This window comes from Bos taurus, chromosome 4 (assembly GCF_002263795.3).
Source record: "Bos taurus isolate L1 Dominette 01449 registration number 42190680 breed Hereford chromosome 4, ARS-UCD2.0, whole genome shotgun sequence".
In the NCBI taxonomy this organism is placed as follows: Eukaryota; Metazoa; Chordata; class Mammalia; order Artiodactyla; family Bovidae; genus Bos; species Bos taurus.
In genome coordinates, this window is record NC_037331.1 from 90,665,288 (window position 1) to 90,686,293 (window position 21,006).

Genomic DNA, 21,006 nt, shown 5'->3' on the forward strand with positions numbered 1-21,006 from the left:
ACAAGCTGGAATCAAGATTTCCAGGAGAAATATCAATAACCTCAGATATGCAGATGACACCACCCTTATGGCAGAAAGTGAAAAAAACTAAAAGGCCTCTTGATGAAAGTGAAAGAGGAGAGTGAAAAAGTTGGCTTAAAGCTCAACATTCAGAAAACGAAGATCCTGGCATCTGGTCCCATCACTTCATGGGAAATAGATGGGGAAACAGTGGAAACAGTGTCAGACTTTATATTTTTTGGCTCCAAAATCACTGCAGATGGTGATTGCAGCCATGAAATTAAAAGACGCTTACTCCTTGGAAGGAAAGTTATGACCAACCTAGATAGCATATTCAAAAGCAGAGACATTACTTTGCCAACATAGGTCCATCTATTCAAGGTTATGGTTTTTCCTGTGGTCATGTATGGATGTGAGAGTTGGACTGTGAAGAAAGCAGAGCAACAAAGAATTGATGCTTTTGAACTGTGGTGTTGGAGAAGACTCTTGAGAGGCCCTTGGACTGCAAGGAGATCCAACCAGTCCGTTCTGAAGGAGATCAGCCCTGGGATTTCTTTGGAAGGAATGATGCTAAAGCTGAAACTCCAGTACTTTGGCCACCTCACGCGTGGAGTTGACTCATTGGAAAAGACTCTGATGCTGGGAGGGATTGGGGGCAGGAGGAGAAGGGGACGACAGAGGATGAGATGGCTGGATGGCATCACCGACTTGATGGACATGAGTTTGAGTGAACTCTGGGAGTTGGTGATGGACAGGGAGGCCTGGCGTGCTGCAATTCATGGGGTTGCAAAGAGTTCGGACACGCCTGAGCAACTGAACTGAATTGAAGCCAAGGAGAACTAGGAGATATGCATGGAGGCAAGATACATTACCCATGGCTTTTCATCTTTTGTGACAATCTTGAAAAGCCAATTTGCCCTTTTTGCATAATATGCTACAAAAAAGAGAGAATAAACACCCCCAGAGATAACAAATACCTATGTGATGAAAGGAAGAAATCACAGATTCAGATTGTTTGTGGAACCGCTTGATAGAGGACTGTGAACTGAAGGCTACAACACATTTATTCGCATTTATCCTCCGTATCATCTTATTCAATCCAGCCTCAGAGTTGCACACAAATATTAAAGAAAGACTAATGAAAACAGAGTCCATCTCAGAACTCTACTAACTTGGATTATCTTAATATGATTTTAGGTGCATGTGTGTGTGTGTGTGTGTGTGTATGAGCACGTGCTTAGTAGTGTCAAACTCTTCTCAACACCATGGACTGTATCATGCCAGGCTCCTCTGTCCATGAAATTTTCCAGGCTAGAATAAGGGAATAGGTTGCCATTTCCTCCTCCAGGGATCTCCCGACCCAACTCTTTGGTCTCCTATACTGTCAGGTGGACTCTGCCAACTGCACCATCTAGGAAGCCCTTATTATTCAGACACTACAAATGCAATGTTAGAAGTTAGGGGGAAACAATAAAATATAACTTAGAAAAATTATTCAAAACCTAAAAATAGGTAAAAGATGTTAAAGGGGATTTTTCCAATATAGTGCTCCGTTTGAATTTCTATCAACATGGTTATTTTACAACTCTGTAAATATAGGGGTTAATTTGTCTTTTTTTTAGTAGATTCAAGTAATGTCTGTCCAGTGGAACAGATGACCTCTAAGTTTACAGTTTACCTAGTTTTATATCTTATCCCCGATATATCCCAATGCATGCATGTTAAGTCACTTCAGTAATGTCTGATTCTTTGTGACCCTATGGACTGTAGTCTGCCAGGCTGCTTTGTCCATGGAATTTTCCAGGCAAGAATACTGGAATGGCCATTTCCTTCTCCAGGGGATCTTCCCAACCCAGGGATCGAAACTGTGTCTATTGCATCTCTTGCATCTGCAGGTGAGCTCTTTACCACTAGCACCACCTGGGAATCCCCTGATTTATCCCAATATCTAATTACAAATATTAAAAATATATATATGTATTTATCATTAGCTTCTCATCTTCTCTTTGTAGTCATTTTTAACATATTACCAGTTTCCTAATTAATAAGTGGATTGAATAATATCCTTAACTTATTCCTTTTGCCTCCTTATGAAAGTTATATTTTTTAACTCTTTCAGAATTATACTTTACCATTCTGATAATTTTCATGAGCTCTCTTCATTAGCTGTCTGATAATTTTCATTAGATCATCCTATGTTCTAGTGAACTTACCTAATGGAACTTAGTTCATTGGTGGTGGTGGTGGTTGTTCAGTCACTAAATCGCATCCAACTCTTTTGCCACTCTATGGACTGTAGCCTACCCGCCTTCTCTCTTCATGGGATTCCCCAGGCAAGAATACTGTTCATTGGTAAATAATCTTACTTGCTTACTTCAAAGCCTGATACATCACATTGATCTTTTGCCTTTCCTGTTTTCTATAATCACATCACTCCTACCTCCCATCCAAGATATTGCATGGCCTATTCTTTTTAATAGGTCCCAATCCATTCTCGGCCTTCATACCTTTGTAACAAGTAATTTTTCAAAGTTAACTTTGCTAAAACTACTTAATTAGGCATTACACAGTTAGAAAAATAAATATTTAATGGGTCAAATTTCCTTTCTTCTATCCTTATCACTCTGCAGACAGCTAAAATATAGTACGAGGCTTTACAACACACTGAGTGCAACAGTAAAAAAAATATTCTTAATATCCCAATGAAGGGTTAAATTAAATAAAAAATAATGGCACTCATAAGTCATAGCATCATTAAAGGTTATGCTACAAAAAGTTTTGTAAGGAATAAACTGAAATAGAACATAGACAGTGGAATTTTTTTTTAACAATTGTTCTTTTTGCTACTATAATATGATATTTTCCAAGAATGACAGCAAGCTTCTGAACAGTCATAGACTTCATTTCTTCTTAAGGAAATCTTTTCTTCTAGCTATGATCAAATGTTTTTTCATTATTCATATGTCTATTAAAAGGGAACAATAATAAAAGCAAAAAGGAGCATTTCTAAAGATTATTTTGTATGATTAGAATATTCTATAATTTGGTATTATTTCTTATTCATCCTTTCATGCCACCTTATTGTTATTTTTAGTAATTTTTTTCTAAAAGATAGATGAAATACTCACGTTAAAGGGAATTAAATAAATGAAATGAGAAAAATTGGTAATGTTGCATAATAGAGTTTAAGAATGGCATTTCTTCCACTTACTGACTGAATAAAATATCACTGTTGGCTGACATAATTTAGAAAATTGTTATTCTCCACTGTCATTGGTAAATAATAGAGAATATAGAGTCAAAGGGGAAGGAAATAAAATGACACAAACTTCTGTTCTTAGTGAGATTTCCTGTAATATGGTATTTACTTTAAAAAAGTAAAATCCTGTTCTTCTAAGATGATAAATTTTCTGTGAAAATTTCTGATAAACACCAAAAATTAAGCTCAATCATTTAGCTCCCTATTCATGTCCCAGTGGTCACCCCTCGAATTTAAATTTATGATGTTTTCCTTAAAAATAAAATTAGTCTGTGCCAGCTCAACCATCACGGATTCAGATGCCTTTAAATATGAGCAAGTATAAGCTAATTTTTTTTTTAATTGAGGTCAGATTTGGTTGGCCCAAGGTCACACTAATATGTTGCTTATTGTCTACAAGTGACATTTGCCGACTATTACCTAGGCTACATTTTTAGCATTCCCTCTGGCATGCTGAGATTAGATGTGACATTTCCTGGCCAGAATAAAACACAAGGTCGATTCTAAAGAATATAATACGATATTATTTCCATGCAACTTTGCATTTGCTTATCTGTAGTACACAGGCAGTTCGTTTTAAAGCATGGGACTTGCGAACCACTACTAGGCACACGCTAAATCCTTTCCTTACAGGATGTCTCCCCGCACTGTCCCAGCATCTATCTCCTGAGCCCTCTGCAGAGTCCCTGAGAAAACAACTGCAGTGGAGGTCAAAACGTTCCAGCTTCTACTATAAGAGGGTGAAGGAGTTTATCCTCCCATTGCCTGGGGAGATGATAGTTTCATCAGGAAGAAAATTTCCCACTGAGATAATGTTATACAAGATAATTGGCATATGTAAATCTATGGAAACTATTATTCAACTCCATTATGAGCTAAATAAAAATTTGTAGAACACCAAAGAATTATCAATTATTTACAAAAGTACTTAGGGAAGACAACCCATTAGTAAGTTTGTAACTGGAAAAACAATTTGGAAATGTCATGAATTTGGCTTAATGTTTTATTTTTCTTCCTAAAGCCTTAAAAGGAAAAAGTCATCATCATAATAAAAACCTACCGTTGGTCCAGGTTTGCTCTCATAATCACTCTGTTGCATCCACTTACCCTGACTAGAGTCAATTATTAAACGAAAATATAAATATATACTTGAATTTTGCTCTCTGAATGAAATACAAGGCTTGTAAAATTCAAGCATTTTTTTCCTCAGCCAAACGTTTGTGTACTTACTAGTTTAAAAAATTGTGAAAATGGATAGTAATCTCCAATACAAAGAAAACTGTCCATTTAAAAATTAAAATATGATCATAATTAATTTTCTTGGTTAGCTATTGATACTGAGCTACATGGCATAATAAAATGTAGTTATGAGTTTATTTTGTTTTAAACTAGATCTTATCTAGAAAGGCACACTTAGAGATGGGTTTACAATCCTGATTACAGGATTGTATTTATCAGTAATTCAGATTATCTGAAAACTTGAAAATAATACTCTCTCTTGATTTACATATTATCTACAAGCAACAGATACTATAACAAGAGGCCAATAAGTACCCATTTCCTTCTGTATGCAGCTCTCTGAGTTGGGATCTAGGAAATGTTACTCTGTGTTGAAGGTGCCTGAACTACTCTACTTCAACCCTCTATATTAAATAAAGTGACTGTCAATATCCTAGTTGAAGCTACAGAGCACAGATAGCTCTTTATAAGGAGTGCAATGAGCCATCCAAGCTAACTCAGCAGAGAGAACATTTACTAATAAAATGATCTTAGAGACCCATTGACTTGATGGATGTCTGGGACTGTGTAGGTAAGAGGCACCCATGATAAAAATGGTAGCAGATTTGAAGCCTTTAACAGGGCCTTTTAGCCATCCTAGCATGGTTTATTAGCATGACACAGGCTCCCTGTTTTCTCTCTCTTTAATGATACTGTTCTACGAACCAATGAATGTTTTCATTTGGAAAATAAGAAACATTGACATGTTATCTGAACTGTGGTTTCTTTAGTGATGCCAAGGGAATAAATATGTTAATTCTGTGCTTTGAGGAATGTATTCGGTAAGGGTCATTACTTCATTGATTTCATTGGACACCAGGTCCAGTTGAGAAAAAGTTAATATTATACACCTTGGACTATTTCATTATGCAAAAGTTTGACTTAGAAAATGGAGAATTTCAGTGATACTTGGATATACTTTTAGATGATGACTTTCAGGTTACATTCTCACAAGTCATGTTTAATGTTTAACCCATTTGTTAATTATGATACCTGAAGCAATTGATGTCAAACTACTGCGTGATTCTTCAGAAAAGAGGCAATTACTATGAAAAACTACCACATAAATCTTGAAATAGTCACAAAGTCTTACACAAATAATTCTTTTTGATATAGAAATAAAAAACAATCTTCTTCACATATAAGGAAATGTACAAAAACACATTCCTCGAGGAAGAGTATTTTCTTGGCACATCAGGGCTTTTACAGCAGGAGTTAAATAACAGCAGAAGTGCCAACTGGAAAGAGTTTCCCCTGGCTTTAAAACTGGAACAAAACAACTCTCAACATTTGCAAAACATTCCTTTATTATTAGAAATAAATTATTTGTATAAAAAATTGCATGCGTCAACCATTGCATTTATTTTTAGCACAACCCAGGGCTTCAATCCAGTCAGCCATTACAAGAAACAGACTCATTGTCTTATACAAGTTGAACAATGTGGGACAGGAACGGGAGTTCTCACAATCACAGAAAAATACTTACAAGAATAACATCAGACAAGGTTTATTTCATATTTCAACAGCATTTGTTTTTGTTTTTGTTTTTTTCACAAGCTAACATTAGTTTCCTTTTGTGATTTTTTTTTTTTAACTGCTCATGAATAAGCAATACTTTAGCTTGACACTCATTGGTTGTATTGTATAAAACGGGTTTCTTCACTCCCTATTATTAATACTTTTGGCTTGTGGCTACTTTTTGTTCCTTACAAGATTGACTATTGATTTGATTGATTGTAGTCTACAGAGATCTCCAGGAGTGAGTGTTGGTGGTGTCACGTTCATTGTTTAAGATCGAAGACCACATTTCTTCATATTGTATCATTTCCCTGTTTCAGATTGAATGATTGCTGTAGCTGATATATGTCGTCTTGGTGGAGGAAGCTGTTAAGACAAATTAAGACAAATTATAGTACAGGATAATACATCAGTTTGTTAAAATGATCTTAAAATTCAAATCTTACAGTGACTTTTTATACGTGGTCTTTACAACATATTATTTTAAACCACATGGTAGGAATTCAACAGCTGTATTAAAAGAAGAATTTTTGATCTGTGAAACCCTAATCTCATTTATAATATACACATTTAGCAGAAAACTAAAAATATGAACACCTTGCTATTTAATAAAGTTAGGTGAAATTCTATTTAATGTGTGTTTTGATTAACAGAGATTTACGGTGTAAAAAAATGCAAGAACAGATCAATTCTGTATCCTGCAAAATAAAATATATATATATATTTTTTTATAATCCACATTAAAGACATCAATTTTTTGAGCCTGCTTGATGACCAAAAAAGGGTCAGTCATTATAATTGGCTTCCCTGGTAGCTCAGATGGTAAAGCATCTGCCTACAATGCAGGAGACCTGGGTTCCATCCCTTGGTTGGGAAGATCCCCTGGAGAAGGAAATGGCAACCCCCTCCAGTATTCTTGCCTGGAAAATCCCATGGACTGAGGATCCTGGTAGGCTACAGTCCTTGGGGTCACAAAGAGTCGGACACTACTGAGCGACTTCACTTCACTTCATTATAATTAGTCATGCTTTGAGAGTGAATATATCTTTTATTTAAATATAATACTTTTAAACTCTAAAAGTGAATGCACTAAAATGTATTGCCAACACATATTTACGGTCTGGTTTCATCAAAAGGATACAAATGGAGATGTTTAAAAAATAAAGACTTGAAGAAGCAAATGAATATATAATTTTTCTGGTACCAGCTTACTGTGAAATAAAACCCATTATTGTAAGATTATTAAATAGGTACGAACAAGAAAATATTCTAAGTCAAATTGATATTCATACTTAAATTTTCAGAAATACAAGTCTAAATCCAGATAATTCCTTTGTGTTTTTGAAAGCTGTGATGGAATAATCTCTGTTCTAAAATTCAAATGTGATGTTCTATTTTTCAGTGGAATTCTGGAATGAATAAGAAAAAAGAAGAAAAAATGCTAAACATATATGTTTCACTTTGTTGTTTAGTCACTAAATTGTGTCTGATTCCTTTGTGACCCCCATGGATTGTAGCCCACCAGGCTTCTCTGTCCATGGGATTTCCCAGGCAAAAATATTGGAGTAGGTTGCCATTTCCTTCACCAGGGTATCTTCCTAACTCAGGGATCAAACCCTCATGTCTTGAATTGGCAGGCAAATTCCTTACCATGGAGCCATCAGGGAAGCCTATGTATTTCACTACATAAATCCAATCCACAGTGAAACACATTTTATTTTTTTTTAGAGAATGATTTACTTTTGAACACTGAATAAGAAAATTGTAAAGTTCCTTCTTTGAAATAATGGGTGATTAGACTCATTCCATTTTAGTGTACATGAACTCTGGTAATTGACCAGATAATTTTTTATCAGAGACCAGCATTACCTAAAGACCACAATCAGTAAAATTAAAGCAAGTAGCCCAGGATGTGCTAGTTGTAGATGTTTTTGCTATTTTTATTTCCTTGACTATTATGAGCTTCATGCTAAAAACAGGTGGGACATATCTGCATATCTTTCTATATTGCTCACATTAGGTTATTATTGACACGCAATTGAAAGGAAGTAGATCTTAGACTTGGTTTCAAATTGCATCCTCTTCTCTCCAAAATGAGTGCAAAAACATCACTAAACCAGGTTACAGGGCCTCAGTTTCGTCACTGGTCCACAATCCATAACATTGGGTTTTTGTGAGGACAGAGGCAGGGGAGATTTGTGGGGGAACAGCAGTTTTCTTAGAGAATCAATATGGAATGCTTTACTTTCTATTTACCCTTCTAAAAGCTAGGGTGTCTGCTCCATTTGGTTTGGTGTAAAATAGGACAGTGATTTTTATGGTCTTTATTTCATTTTTAACTTTTTTTCTTTCTTGTTTGTATAATGCTATTGTATCCTTCTAAATATTTTCTAAGAAAATAAAATCTATACTTCAGCTATGCTTTTGAAAGATTTTCATATGGTCTTTGTTGATAAGATGAAGAAAAATTATGAGTTAAAAAAAACGGCCCTGAAAGAAAAATACTCAACTTTTTGCCATATTCAGTATGTCTATACATGTAAGAAATATTTATCAGATTTGAAGATAGGTAAAAAGAAAAATTATGGAGGTAACAGAAGAACAATAACAAAAAGATCTTGACGAAGATGATATTCAGATGTTACTCTTCAAGGATCATTCCAACTTTAAGACTCTAAACCTCTTTAGAAATTCATGTTTTATTTTTTAGACTCTTAGAAGTGACCTCCAGAAAAAGATGGTAGAATTCTACTGAGAACTATAATTTACAAAAGCAATCATAATTTTTTTGATTAGAAAAGGGATGTAAGGCTCTGAACACTTCTGAATTTTAAGTCTTATCTTTTTTATTATTCAGAGACCAATCTAGACTTTGTGGGCCAGATCACTAGGTAAAATGATATTGCACACAATAAAGCAAGTCATGTGAATGTTTTTTGCAAGTCAGTGCATATAAGGGCTTCCCAGGTAGCTGCTGCTGCTGCTGCTAAGTCGCTTCAGTCGTGTCCAACTCTGTGCAACCCATAGACGGCAGCCCACCAGGCTCCCCCGTCCCTGGGATTCTCCAGGCAAGAATACTGGAGTGAGTTGCCATTTCTTCCTCCAATGCATGAAAGTGAAAAGTCAAGTGAAGTCGCTCAGTCGTGTCGGATTCTTAGCGACCTCATGGACTGCAGCCTACCAGGTGGCAGTAGTGGTAAAGAGCATGCCTGCCAATGCAATACAGGTTCCATCTCTGGATCTGGACGATCCCTTGGAGAAGGAAATGGCAACCCACTCCAGTATTCTTGCCTGGGAAATCTCATGAACAGAGGAGCCTTGCGGGCTACAGTTCATGGGGTTGTTAAATGTTGGACACGACTGAAGTGACTTAGCACATAGGTACGCACATAAGTGCATATAAGGGTTACGTTAGGACTTCCTTGGAAGTCCAGTGGTTAAGACTCTGAGCTCCCAGTGCAGGGTGCATGAGTTCCATCCCTGGTCAGGGAACTAAGTCCCACACAGGGATTTGGCACTGCATGGCCAAAAAAAAAAAAATTCTGTTTATAACATTCTATAGTCTATTAAGTGTGTAATAATAGTGTGTCTAAAAACATAATGCACATACCTTAATTACACAAAAATATTGCTAAAAAATGCTAACCATCATCCAACAACGCAAGTTTGACACAAATGCTCAGTTTTTGAAAAAAAAAAAGATTCAGTATCTGGGAAACACAATCAAGTGAAGCTCAATAGAAGGAGGTATGTCTGCAGATTTTCATAGCAGCAGTGGTACTTTTGCCCTCATTCCAGAAGTGTTACAGAACACAAAGGATTCAGAGATATACATATGAGCTAATGCAATACTTCTGATGATGTATATGCTTTGTGAAAATCAGGTTTGAATGCAGCAACAATGAATTTCCTGTGCACACACACTGGGTTTATAAGCCAGAGAAAGCGGATCTACCTCCAACAGCAGCTGTTCTCATGAATTATGCATGAACAGAGCTTAAGGACTATCATGTTACAACATTTGTTAATTGGGCACCGTTGATAAAATTCATATATATCAACTTTGTTCCTAAGTCTCTTTTCAGAAGAAGTTTTATGAAACAACACTTGACCTTTTTACTTGTGAAATGTAGTATTCTGCAAATTCAATCATTAACATGGACTTGTTTGGTGTACTTTCCAGCTTCACATTCCTTTTATTTATTCTGTGTACCTTTAGAAGCTGTAAAACCTTATATGTATGATCAGAATTTCAGGCATTAACAAGTCATCTTTAAGATGAAATGGCTTAAGTGTGAGGATTTGTAGAGATCTATCAATTTGAAGAAAAAATATTGCATGTATATCATAAATACACAGCTAATTTGAAAAAAATTCCAACTGTAGAACAGTAGCCATAATTATCAAAATCCTTCACGTATTAAAAATAGAGATGCTAAAACAATAGTTCTAGAATTTTGTCTTCTCTTTTCTACGACCCCCAGCCCAATTTATATTTTCAAGACAGCAATGATACATCTACTTTTATACAGTGATTTATAGTTTACAAAACACTATCCTGTATGTCATTGTCATGTCATGGTGGTGAGGGTGATTTATCAAAAGTCTGATAGCAGAAAGTATGAGAATGCAGCAGCATGGACACAGTCCCAGTGAATTAACCAGCCTGGGACTGTTTGAGAATGGGCTCCCTCAGTTTTGCAAGGAGGTTTTTCAAATCCAAGGAGGTACAGAGAATTTAATGGCAAAAGTTTTTTTCAGTTTTTAATTATACTTCCAAAGACATAAAATGTTCTTATAGAAGAAGAATATTGCATTTAAGCTCTTCAAGTTTTTGGTAGTTTTAGAGAGTTTGTGATTTTGGAAGACTTTTGACTCCATTCAAACATGTGGCAGACGGGATAGGCATCCACGGGGTCCATGGTCGCTAGTCATCTAAGTAAGCAAAGGTTAATAGTGGTTACAGGGAGTAAGATGGAAGAAGGATGTGTGGAGATTTCCTACACTCTTTTTTGAATGTCTGAACTGTAATCACTTTATCTGAGCCTAATTTATTCAACCCAAATTACTCCTGTAAAAGATGAAAACTACAAAGTACAGTTTAACCTTCTTTGAGGTCATAATTGACTTTATCTTGATTCACCTTATCTTGGCTTTCTTCCACCTTCCAAAAGTGAGCATTCAACTCCTCCAGAATATTATAGGATTACCTACCAGAGAGGCTCCACTTTTGTAATCTTTCATTCTTATTTCAGAAGAAATAGGGAAATGTACTCATGCTATGAAATTTCCATTTCAGCGTCAATAGAAAATAATAGAAGGAAAACAAAATGTGTTAGACTTATTTCTATGACATGGAATTAGCCTTTATCAACACCAGAAATTTTCCCTTCAGAGAACCAATTATTTTTTAAAGGGGTAGAAAATGTTGATTATTTTTTTCCTTACTATGTTCCAGAGGTAAATCTAGTGAGAGGGTAACAGGCAGGAAGGCCAGGAGTCTCCAAATGGAAGAAATAGCCTGCAAGTGTCAGACATCTTTATCTCTCTTAAGCGGCAGGAGGAAACAAACTAGCAATATTTTTTCTTTCTCTACACAAATTTAAAGGGAGGTTTCTCTTAAAATACTGTGTTGCCATAATGACACCTGGTTTCGCCTGAAGTTAGCTATTCTTGAGCCTAGAGATAACCAATGCCTTTTTCTTATGAAAATGTTCGTCTTAAGCTATGCTAATGTGCTATGCCTTTACCCCAAACTCTGTCTCCAAGTCGGTTCTGCCTCTTGGCCCAGAACCTACTTGACAAACCAGTATGTTATACTCAGATATTGTTCCCCTAATCTATGTAAATGAAACTATTTGTATGGTGGTCTGCCCTTCTTCAAGATTCAAGTTAATCATTTTATGGCCCAGGATAAACCATTTGGTGCCAAGATTATCCCCAAATGCATCTTATGGGTGAGGGGCCTGGTGCCATTCTGAATTTTAAGACATTCCTTTCTTTCATTAACAGACTGCTAGTGACTATATAACATCCAGCTGAAGACTAGCAGGGGAGGGTACTCTTTCTACCCCCTTCTGATGCCTATGTCAGAAGCTTTCTCTATCTCCTTTATACTTTAATAAAACTTTATTACACAAAAGCTCTGAGCGATCAAGCCTTGCCTCTGGCCCCGGATTGAATTCTTCTCCTCCGGGGGCCAAGAATCCCGGTGTATTTGCGTGATTCAACAACAACCTTTCACTAGGATATCTGATATTTACTTCACTGTTTATTTGCTTGTTTCCATTTGCAACCACATTATATAAAGTTCTTTGGATTGCTGTTAAAAACCAAGTGCATCTATAGACTCTGGTGGGTCATATGAAATGTGCCAGTGTTCAAACTGTATCACTGGCCAACAGTAGTTTATTGACATTCTTCAATAGGTAATAACTTCCTGCACTGATGCTTTCAAGGCAAGCACACCAAATTCTGCCCTCAAGTCACAAGCATTCTACTCTGATAGAATGCCTTTAAGAGTAGTTTTAGTACATCCTCTGCTAAGTGCCCAAATAGCTCCACTATTAGTCAATTCCCTACCTATAATCAGAGGTGGTTTTAACAATTGGATACCAAACCAATCCTTATTGTGCCTTCTCTTGTACTTTTTTAAGGGTTCACATTTGCAGAAGGGTGAATAGATATACAGGTAAATTTGATATTCATGAACTGAAGGTCATCTTCCTAGAGGATCTGGCCAATCATTCCAAGAAGTCTGATAGTAATTGAAGTCAGTAAGTTTAATTAATACATGCTTATTTACTAAGGATAGTTCTGCATATAGGGCATCAAAGTAGACAGTGTTGTAGATTAAGTTGTTATAATAATTGAATCAGCTAAAATCAACTCAATCATCCCTGTATTTTATGTCAAATGTACAGAGAATAGGAGATATAGCCTCCTGGAAGAATCTGAGAGACAGAATGTGTGTGTGTGAGTGTGAGTGTGTGTGTGTGTGTGTGTGTGTGTGTGTGTGTGTGTATGCGCTCACTGTATTCAACTTTCTGGTATTTTGCAATACATACTTTCAATTTGCTGTTCTTCAATAGATACCAAGATGGACTTGAATAATTCAGTTAAACTCTACTGGATTAGTTTGGTAATAGTGTATTATTATGTGCTTCTTCAGAGATGAATATAGAGATGAGGAAGATAGGTGAGGGAAGGAAAAGTGGAGGGGTGGTTGTAGCAAGAGTCCTATTTTCAGGGTCATGAGGCTTTCAGAGAAGAACTCTATCTGAATATATATTAAGAATTAGAGAGATCAATGAAAGCCAGAGACGGGGATCACTTTGGGGAAACAAATATAAACTATGACTGAACCTAACATGTTGGCTAACTAGTTTTCTCCTTTCCCTAAATACATAAATAGCACATTTTCTACTTGTGGAAGGGGCTTCCCTGATGGCTCGGTGGGTCAAGAATCTGCATGGAAAGCAGGAGACACAGGTTTGATCCCTAGGTTGGGAAGATCCCCTGGAGGAGGGCATGGAAACCCGCTCCAGCATTCTTGCCTAGAGAATCCCATGGACAGAGGAGCCTGGCAGGCTACAGTTCATGGGGTCAAAAGAGTTGAAAACAACTGAAGCAACTTAGCATACACATGCTATTTGTGTAAGATCTTTGGTAACTTGCTCCATAAATACTAGTTAACTGCTAATTCCATGAAGAGCAACCCATATTGAACTAACAACAACTGGAGAATGAATACTAAAGGATAATTTTATAAATGGAGCCTAGTTCCAATCTTCAAGCTCTGTGATGCTTCACAAGAGAGACTTGAGCGTCACCCTTTTTTAAAGATAATTTGTGTCTATGTTCATGCTCTGGAGAGGAGCCACTTGCACTGAAATCCTTTGGTTCTAACCAAATGGTTCTAACCACTGTGATGGTCTCATGGTGTGTGGATACCACCATGCCCTTGGAACCATGTTGTACAGTCCCCAAGACCAGTAGAAGAATGTTCAACGTACATCTATCAGGAAGTGCTCCCGCTCTTGACCATCGGAAAGTCTACGGATGACTTACTGTTGGTTTCAAGACTCTCACAGAGTTCGCTTTTCACCTCGCCGTTTGGTCTATCATTGCCTTTTTGGATCAGTTTGCTTTGCATGGTGGCAGCGGTCACCACAGCCTTGAAGCTCCTCTTGCGTTTTTGCACGTTCTGCTCTGGATGAAAAATTATAATATAAACCTTGGGCATATACAGCATGCCTAGAGACACCGAAGCACTTAAACTCATGGAGACAGTGAGTGTTGTTGTCTGGATGTACATCTGAGGAAGGAAAAAAACAAAAGGAATCAATGTTGGTAAGCCTGGTCTAAGACACAGCAAATAACACAACCATTTTCTGAAATCATTCCAGATTCTCTTCTAAAAGGTCCTTATTAAAAGTACCCTTACTTATAGTCAAACCTTCCTTTATCCCTACCCACAGACGTGGATAAAGTTGTATTATTGATAAAGCCCAATTCCTTAAAACAGACCAAAAAACAAGTAGGCTGATGGAGCTTAATTTCCTGCTTAGATTGTAATTAACCATATATAAGGAAGGGAACAAAACTAGTCTAGCAAAAAACTAACACGTTATGTCACACAAACCTTCTTCAGGGGGGTATCCCAGGGTCAAACAATAAACTTAACCTAGAAGGTAAATTATATACAGTAGAAATAGAGTGGGAGTGAAATAGTCCATAACATCACTATTTCACACCATTGCTTGAATAATGCTAGTGTTTGCATCTACACATAATGACTTAAGTCGAGCTTCCAAACCTGATAAATCACAAGCATGCCATAAGGGCTGGATTTTTTTAACAGCCTTTCCCACCCAAGGATAATTCTGAGGGGGTTCTAGATGACAGCATCAGATCCAAATATGCGTGGGTGCTTTTAGAAAATAACAAAAGACTTCCTCCTTCCAAGATTGAAATATGCCCTTTGGGGATGGGTCCTGACATCTGCATTTTGAGAATTCTCCCTGTGTGTTCATTTTTTATCCTTATTTCACTAAAATTGACTGCTCTGGTGCTTACAAAGAGAAGGCCCTCTGGAAGATTTTTCTTCCTGCAATCTAGAGGTTAATGAGCTGAAAAAGTCAAGCGTAAAATCATTGCTTTTGGCTTTTTCATTTTGTTATGAAAACAGACATGATAATATTTTAATCTTTTCTCTTCCCCAGTATTATTGAGGTATAATCAAAAAATAGAAATCTATATATTTAAGTATAGAACTTGATATTTTGCTGAACATATTATGAAATTATCTCAATCAAGTTAATTAATGTATCCATTACAGTTACCATTTTCTTTCATTCATTTTTTTTTTTAATTTGACTACATCAGATCTTAGTTGCAGCTCAGAGGCTCTTCACTGCAGTACATGGCTGTGGTTGCCAACAACATGTGGGATATTAGTTCCATAACCAGGGATCAAACCCATATCCCCCTCATTGAAAGTCAGATTCTTAACCACTGGATCACCAGAGAAGATTTTTATTCATTCTTTTTATTTTATTTTACTTTTTGGTGAGAATGTTTAAGCAAATTTCTTAGCAAATTTCAAGTGTATGCAATTCAGTAATTTTACTATAGTCACATATTCATCTTGCATTACTGGAAGTTCATGCGTTTTGAACAGTATCTCCCCAGTTCCCCTTCCCCCTGCCCTTGGCAACCACAGTTCTGCTCTCTGCTTCTATGAGTCTGCCTATTTAAAATATTTTTTAAATATTTAGGCTGTTTTAGAGCCAACTAATTGGAAAAGACCCTGATGCTGGAAAGATTGAGGGTAGGAGGAAAAGGGGGCAACAGAGGATGAGATGGTTGAATGGCATCATTGACTCAATGACATGAGTTTGAGCAAACACCAGGAGAGAGTGAAAGACAGAGATGCCTGGTGTGCTGCAGCCCATGGGGTTGCCAAGAATTGGATGCAGCTGAGTGACTGAACAACAATTTTAGATTCCACATGTGAGTGAAATCATGTGGCATTTGTCTTTCAGTATCTGGGTGATTTCCCTTAGAATAATGTCCTCCAGGTTCATCCATGTTGCCACAAATGTCAAGATTTCCTATTTTTTTTTGAGAGTCAGTAATATTCTATTATATGAATATATCACATCTTTAAAAATAAAAACCTCTGATTTACTAACATTTTTCATTTCCTGAGCTCAAAAGATAATTTTTCCCAAATAAGTTGGAATACTGAGGCTACAAAGTAGCTATGTTTTCAGATTATGAAGAGATCCCTTTATCATTTACATATCTGTTCACCTGTAATGATACCTCTGAAAACATAAAGTTGTCAGATTGCATCTGGTAATCCCCAGGACCCAAACAAATTGTGTCCTTTTTAATAAAGGCTCAAAATACATATGCCTTCAAGGATAAATACTTGAGTCAACCTATGGCTGCTTTTTTCTAGGGGAGACTATTTCTATTAACAGATGACAAAGCCTTGAATAAGACACTGTCCAACCTGTGAAGAGAACTTCAGACACCACTAAAGAGGCTGTCCTTGTCAGAGAAATCATATCCTGTGGATTACTGAGTTTAAGTTCAGTTTATCTATCACTAAAGCTGCTCTTTGCTTAAAACCCTATCATGAGTGTGGGAACACTCATCAAGTAGGGATATTTAGGATTGGCTTGTTTCAAAGTTCACCTCCTCCAAGAAGTCTTCCATGATAAATCTTATCTTAATTATATTGTCCTTATTTTACTTCTAAGCACTAATGCATTGAAAAATAAATACAGTGGAGCACTTGCTAACATGTAACTATGTAACTATAGTCATTTATGTAAACTTTGTAATAATTCATATAAAACATACAACTAGAGTATAAACTTCCTTAGGATCTGTAATCCACATTTTTACTTACATATCTCTAAAAATTACATAATAATTACTTAGATACCACTCATAATACAGAAATTACATAATAATTACACAATAATTATGTAATAATAATAAGAAATTGCATAATAATTATATACATAATGTAATTACATAATAATTACTTGGAGAAGGAAATGGCAAGCTACTCCAGTATTCTTGCCTAGAGAATCCCATGGACAGGGGAGCCTGATGGGTTATAGTCCATGGGGTCGCAAAGAGTCAAGACATGACTTAGCAACTAAACAACAATAATTACTTAGATACCACTCATTATTTTCAAGTATATGAAGATCTTCAAGAACCCCTTGATTTATACAAATAATATAAAATACGTTTTCTATACATTCCACTGTGTGAAATGGACATTGAGATTGATGACGTTTTAAATGAGAAACACAAAATAATGAGATGTGAATCCAGATTATATAGGTTGGGCTATGCAGTGCATGCTAAGTCACTTCAGTCATGTCCTACTGCTTGTGACCCCATGGACTGCAGCCCACCAGGCTCCTCTGTAAGTGGGACTCGCAGGCAAGAATACTGGAGTGGGTGGCCAGCCTCAATAGAGGCATCATGAAAATACATCCCTCAGCAAAGTGATAAATTACTACATGTCATGACCTCTTAGGCTCAGTTCAGTTCAGTTGCTCAGTCGTGTCCAACTCTTTGCGACATCATGGACTGCAGAACTCCAGGCTTCCCTCTCCATCACCAACTCCAGGAGCTTACTCAAACTCATGTCCATTGAGTTAGTGATGCCATCCAACCATCTCATCCTCTGTCATCCTCTTCTCCTCCTACCTTCAATCTTGACCAGTATCAGGGTCTTTTCCAATGAGTCGGTTCTCAGGTGGCCGAAGTACTGGAGCTTCAGCTTCAGCATCAGTCCTTCCAATGAATTGATTGGTTGGATCTCCTTGCAGTCCAAGGGACCCTCAAGAGTCTTATCCAACACCACAGTTCAAAAGCATCAATTCTTTGGTGCTCAACTTCCTTTATAGTCCAACTCTCACATTCATACATGACTACTGGAAAAACCATTGCTTTGACTAGGCTACCCGCCAACAAGTGAAAACCCATATTATATTTGAGAGAACTATACAGTGGAAGTGAGAAATAGATTTAAGGGACTAGACTCATAGACAGAGTGCCTGATGAACTATGGATAGAGGTTCATGGCATTGTACAGGAGACAGGAATCAGGATCATCCCCAAGAAAAAGAAATGCAAAAAAGCAAAATGGCTGTCTGAGGAGGCATTACAAATAGCTGTGAAAAGAAGGGAAGTGAAAAGCAAAGGAGAAAAAGAAAGATATACCCATATGAATGCAGAATATACCCATATGAAGGCAGAGTTTCCAAAGAATAGCAAGGAGAAATAAGAACGCCTTCCTCAGTGATCAGTGCAAAGAAATAGAGGAAAATAATAGAATGGGAAAGACTAGAGATCTCTTTAAGAAAATTAGAGATACCAAGGGAACATTTCATACAAAGATGCTCAATAAAGGACATAAATGTTAGCAACCTAATAGAAGCAGAAGATATTAAGAAGAGGTGGCAAGAATACACAGAAGAACTGTACAAAAAAGATCTTCATGACCCAGATAATTACAATCGTGTGATCACTCACCTAGAGCCAGACATCCTGGAATGTGAAGTCAAATGGGCCTTAGGAAGCATCACTATGAACAAGCTAGTAGAGGTGATGGAATTCCAGTTGAGCTATTTCAAACCCTGAAAGATATGCTGTGAAAGTGCTGCACTCAATATGCCAGCAAATTTGGAGAACTCAGCAGTGGCCACAGGACTGGAAAAGATCAGTTTTCATTCCAATCCCAAAGAAAGGCAATGCCAAAGAATGCTCAAACTATGGCACAATTGCACTCATCTCACATTCTAGTAAAGTAGTGCTTAAAATTCTCCAAGCCAGGCTTCAGCAATACATGAACCATTAACTTCCAGAGGTGCAAGCTGGATTTAGAAAAGGCAGAGGGACAAGAGATCAAATTGCCAATGGGTCATCGAAAAAGCAAGAGAGTTCCAGAAAAACATCTATTTCTGCTTTATTGACTATACCAAAGCCTTTGACTGTGTGAATCACAATAAACTGTGGAAAATTCTCAAAGTGATGGCAATACCAGACCACCTGACCTGCCTCTTGAGAAACCTGTATACAAGTCAGGAAGCAACAGTCAGAATTGGACATGTAACAACAGACTTGTTCCAAATAGGAAAAGGAGTATGTCAAGGCTGTATATTGTCACCCTGCTTATTTAACTTATATGCAGAGTATATCATGAGAAACGCTGGGCTGGAGGAAGCACAAGCTGGAATCAAGATTGCTGGGAGAAATATCAACACCCTCAGATATGCAGATGACACCACCCTTATGACAGAAAGTGAAGAAGAACTAAAGAGCCTCTTGATGAAAATGAAAGAAGAGAGTGAAAAAGTTGGCTTAAACTCAACATTCAGAAAACGAAGATCATGGCATCCAGCCATCACTTCATGGCAAATAGATGAGGAAACAGTGGAAACAGTGGTTGACTTTATTTTTCTGGGCTCCAAAATCACTGCAGATGATGATTGCAGCCATGAAATTAAAAGATGCTTACTCCTTGGAAGGAAAGTTATGACTAACCTAGATAGCATAGTGAAAAGCAGAGACATTACTTTGTCAACAAAGGTCCATCTAGTCAAGGCTATGGTTTTTCCAGTGGTCATATATGGATGTGAGAGTTGGACTATAAAGAAAGCTGACCATCGAAGAACTGATGTTTTGTATTAGAGAAGACTCCTGAGAGTCCCTTGGACTGCAAGGAGATCCAACCAGTCCATCATAAAGGAAATCAGTCCTGAATATTTATTGGAAGGACTAATGCTGAAGCTGAAACTCCAATACTTTGGCCACCTGATGCAAAGAGCTGTTTCATTTGAAAAGACCCTGATGCTGGGAAAGATTGAGGGCAGGAGGAGAACGGGATGGCAGAGGATGAGATGGTTGGATGGCATTACCAACTCTATGGACACGGGTTTGGGTGGACTCTGGGAGTTGGTAATGGACAGGGAGGCCTGGCGTGCTGCAGTTCATGGGGTCACAAAGAGTCGGACAGGACTGAGTGACTGAACTAAAAAAGATCTACTACAATTAAGAAAGTGAAAATGAAGTCGCTCAGTTGTGTCCTACTCTTTGCGACCCCATGGACTGTAGCCTATCATGCTCCTCCGTCTATGGGATTTTCCAGGCAAGAGTGTTGGAGTGGATTGCCATTTCCTTCTCCAGGGGATCTTCCTGACCCAGGAATCAAACCCGGGTCTCCCGCATTGCAAGCAGACGCTTTATCGTCTGAGCCACCAGGGAAGCCCACTACAATTAAGAAGGTCCTGTTAAAATGTGACAATGTGCTTTTAAACCACTTAAACCTCCCTAAGATATGCCACCTACTTTTAGGCAACTTATGAATACTCATAAGCTTCTCTTGCATTGGTTAGTCCTCTTTGGATTCCTACTTATTCTCCTGCTAGTATTGCTTCAGAAAGGCTATGCAGAAAATGGGCTGCACAGAAAGGATACAAAGAAAAAATAGAGCCAAATGCAAACTACAGATATAAATATTTCAAAGTCTCTCAAATAGGTAACCATCAATTTTATCCAAGTCAGACGCAGCCAAGTCAATTTAACTTAAAAAAGAAACAAATCCAAACATAAATACCTCCAGAGATGAAACAGCCATGAAACAATAGGAACATCTGCATTGATTATGCTCCTGCTCAGTTGCTAAGTTGTGTTCAACTTTTTTGGGACCCCATCGACTGCAGTCTGCAAGTCTTCTCTGTGCATGGGATTTTCCAGGCAAGAATATTGGAGTGGGTTGCTATTTCCTCCTCCAGAGGATCTTCTCCACCCAGGGATCAAACCTGCGTCTCCTACATTGGCTGGTGGGGTTATTACCAGTAAGCCACCAGGGAAGCCCACTACATTGATTACTAGGATTCTTTTTATAAGTCTTA

At 37.4% G+C, this 21,006-nt stretch overlaps 1 protein-coding gene across 2 annotated transcripts in view; it reads right to left on the bottom strand.

Moving 5' to 3' along the window:
- Window positions 1-5,822: 5,822 nt before the first annotated feature.
- Window positions 5,823-21,006, bottom strand: part of GRM8 (glutamate metabotropic receptor 8) — an 848,835-nt gene continuing 833,651 nt past the window's right edge. For both annotated transcript variants that reach the window (XM_015470567.3, NM_001206117.2), the window contains 2 exons: window positions 14,126-14,372; window positions 5,823-6,421 (listed from right to left, as the gene is read on the bottom strand). In XM_015470567.3, the coding sequence (XP_015326053.1) occupies window positions 6,372-6,421; window positions 14,126-14,372 (297 nt within the window). In that variant the 3' untranslated portion in view covers window positions 5,823-6,371. The remainder of the gene's footprint in view (window positions 6,422-14,125; window positions 14,373-21,006) is intronic.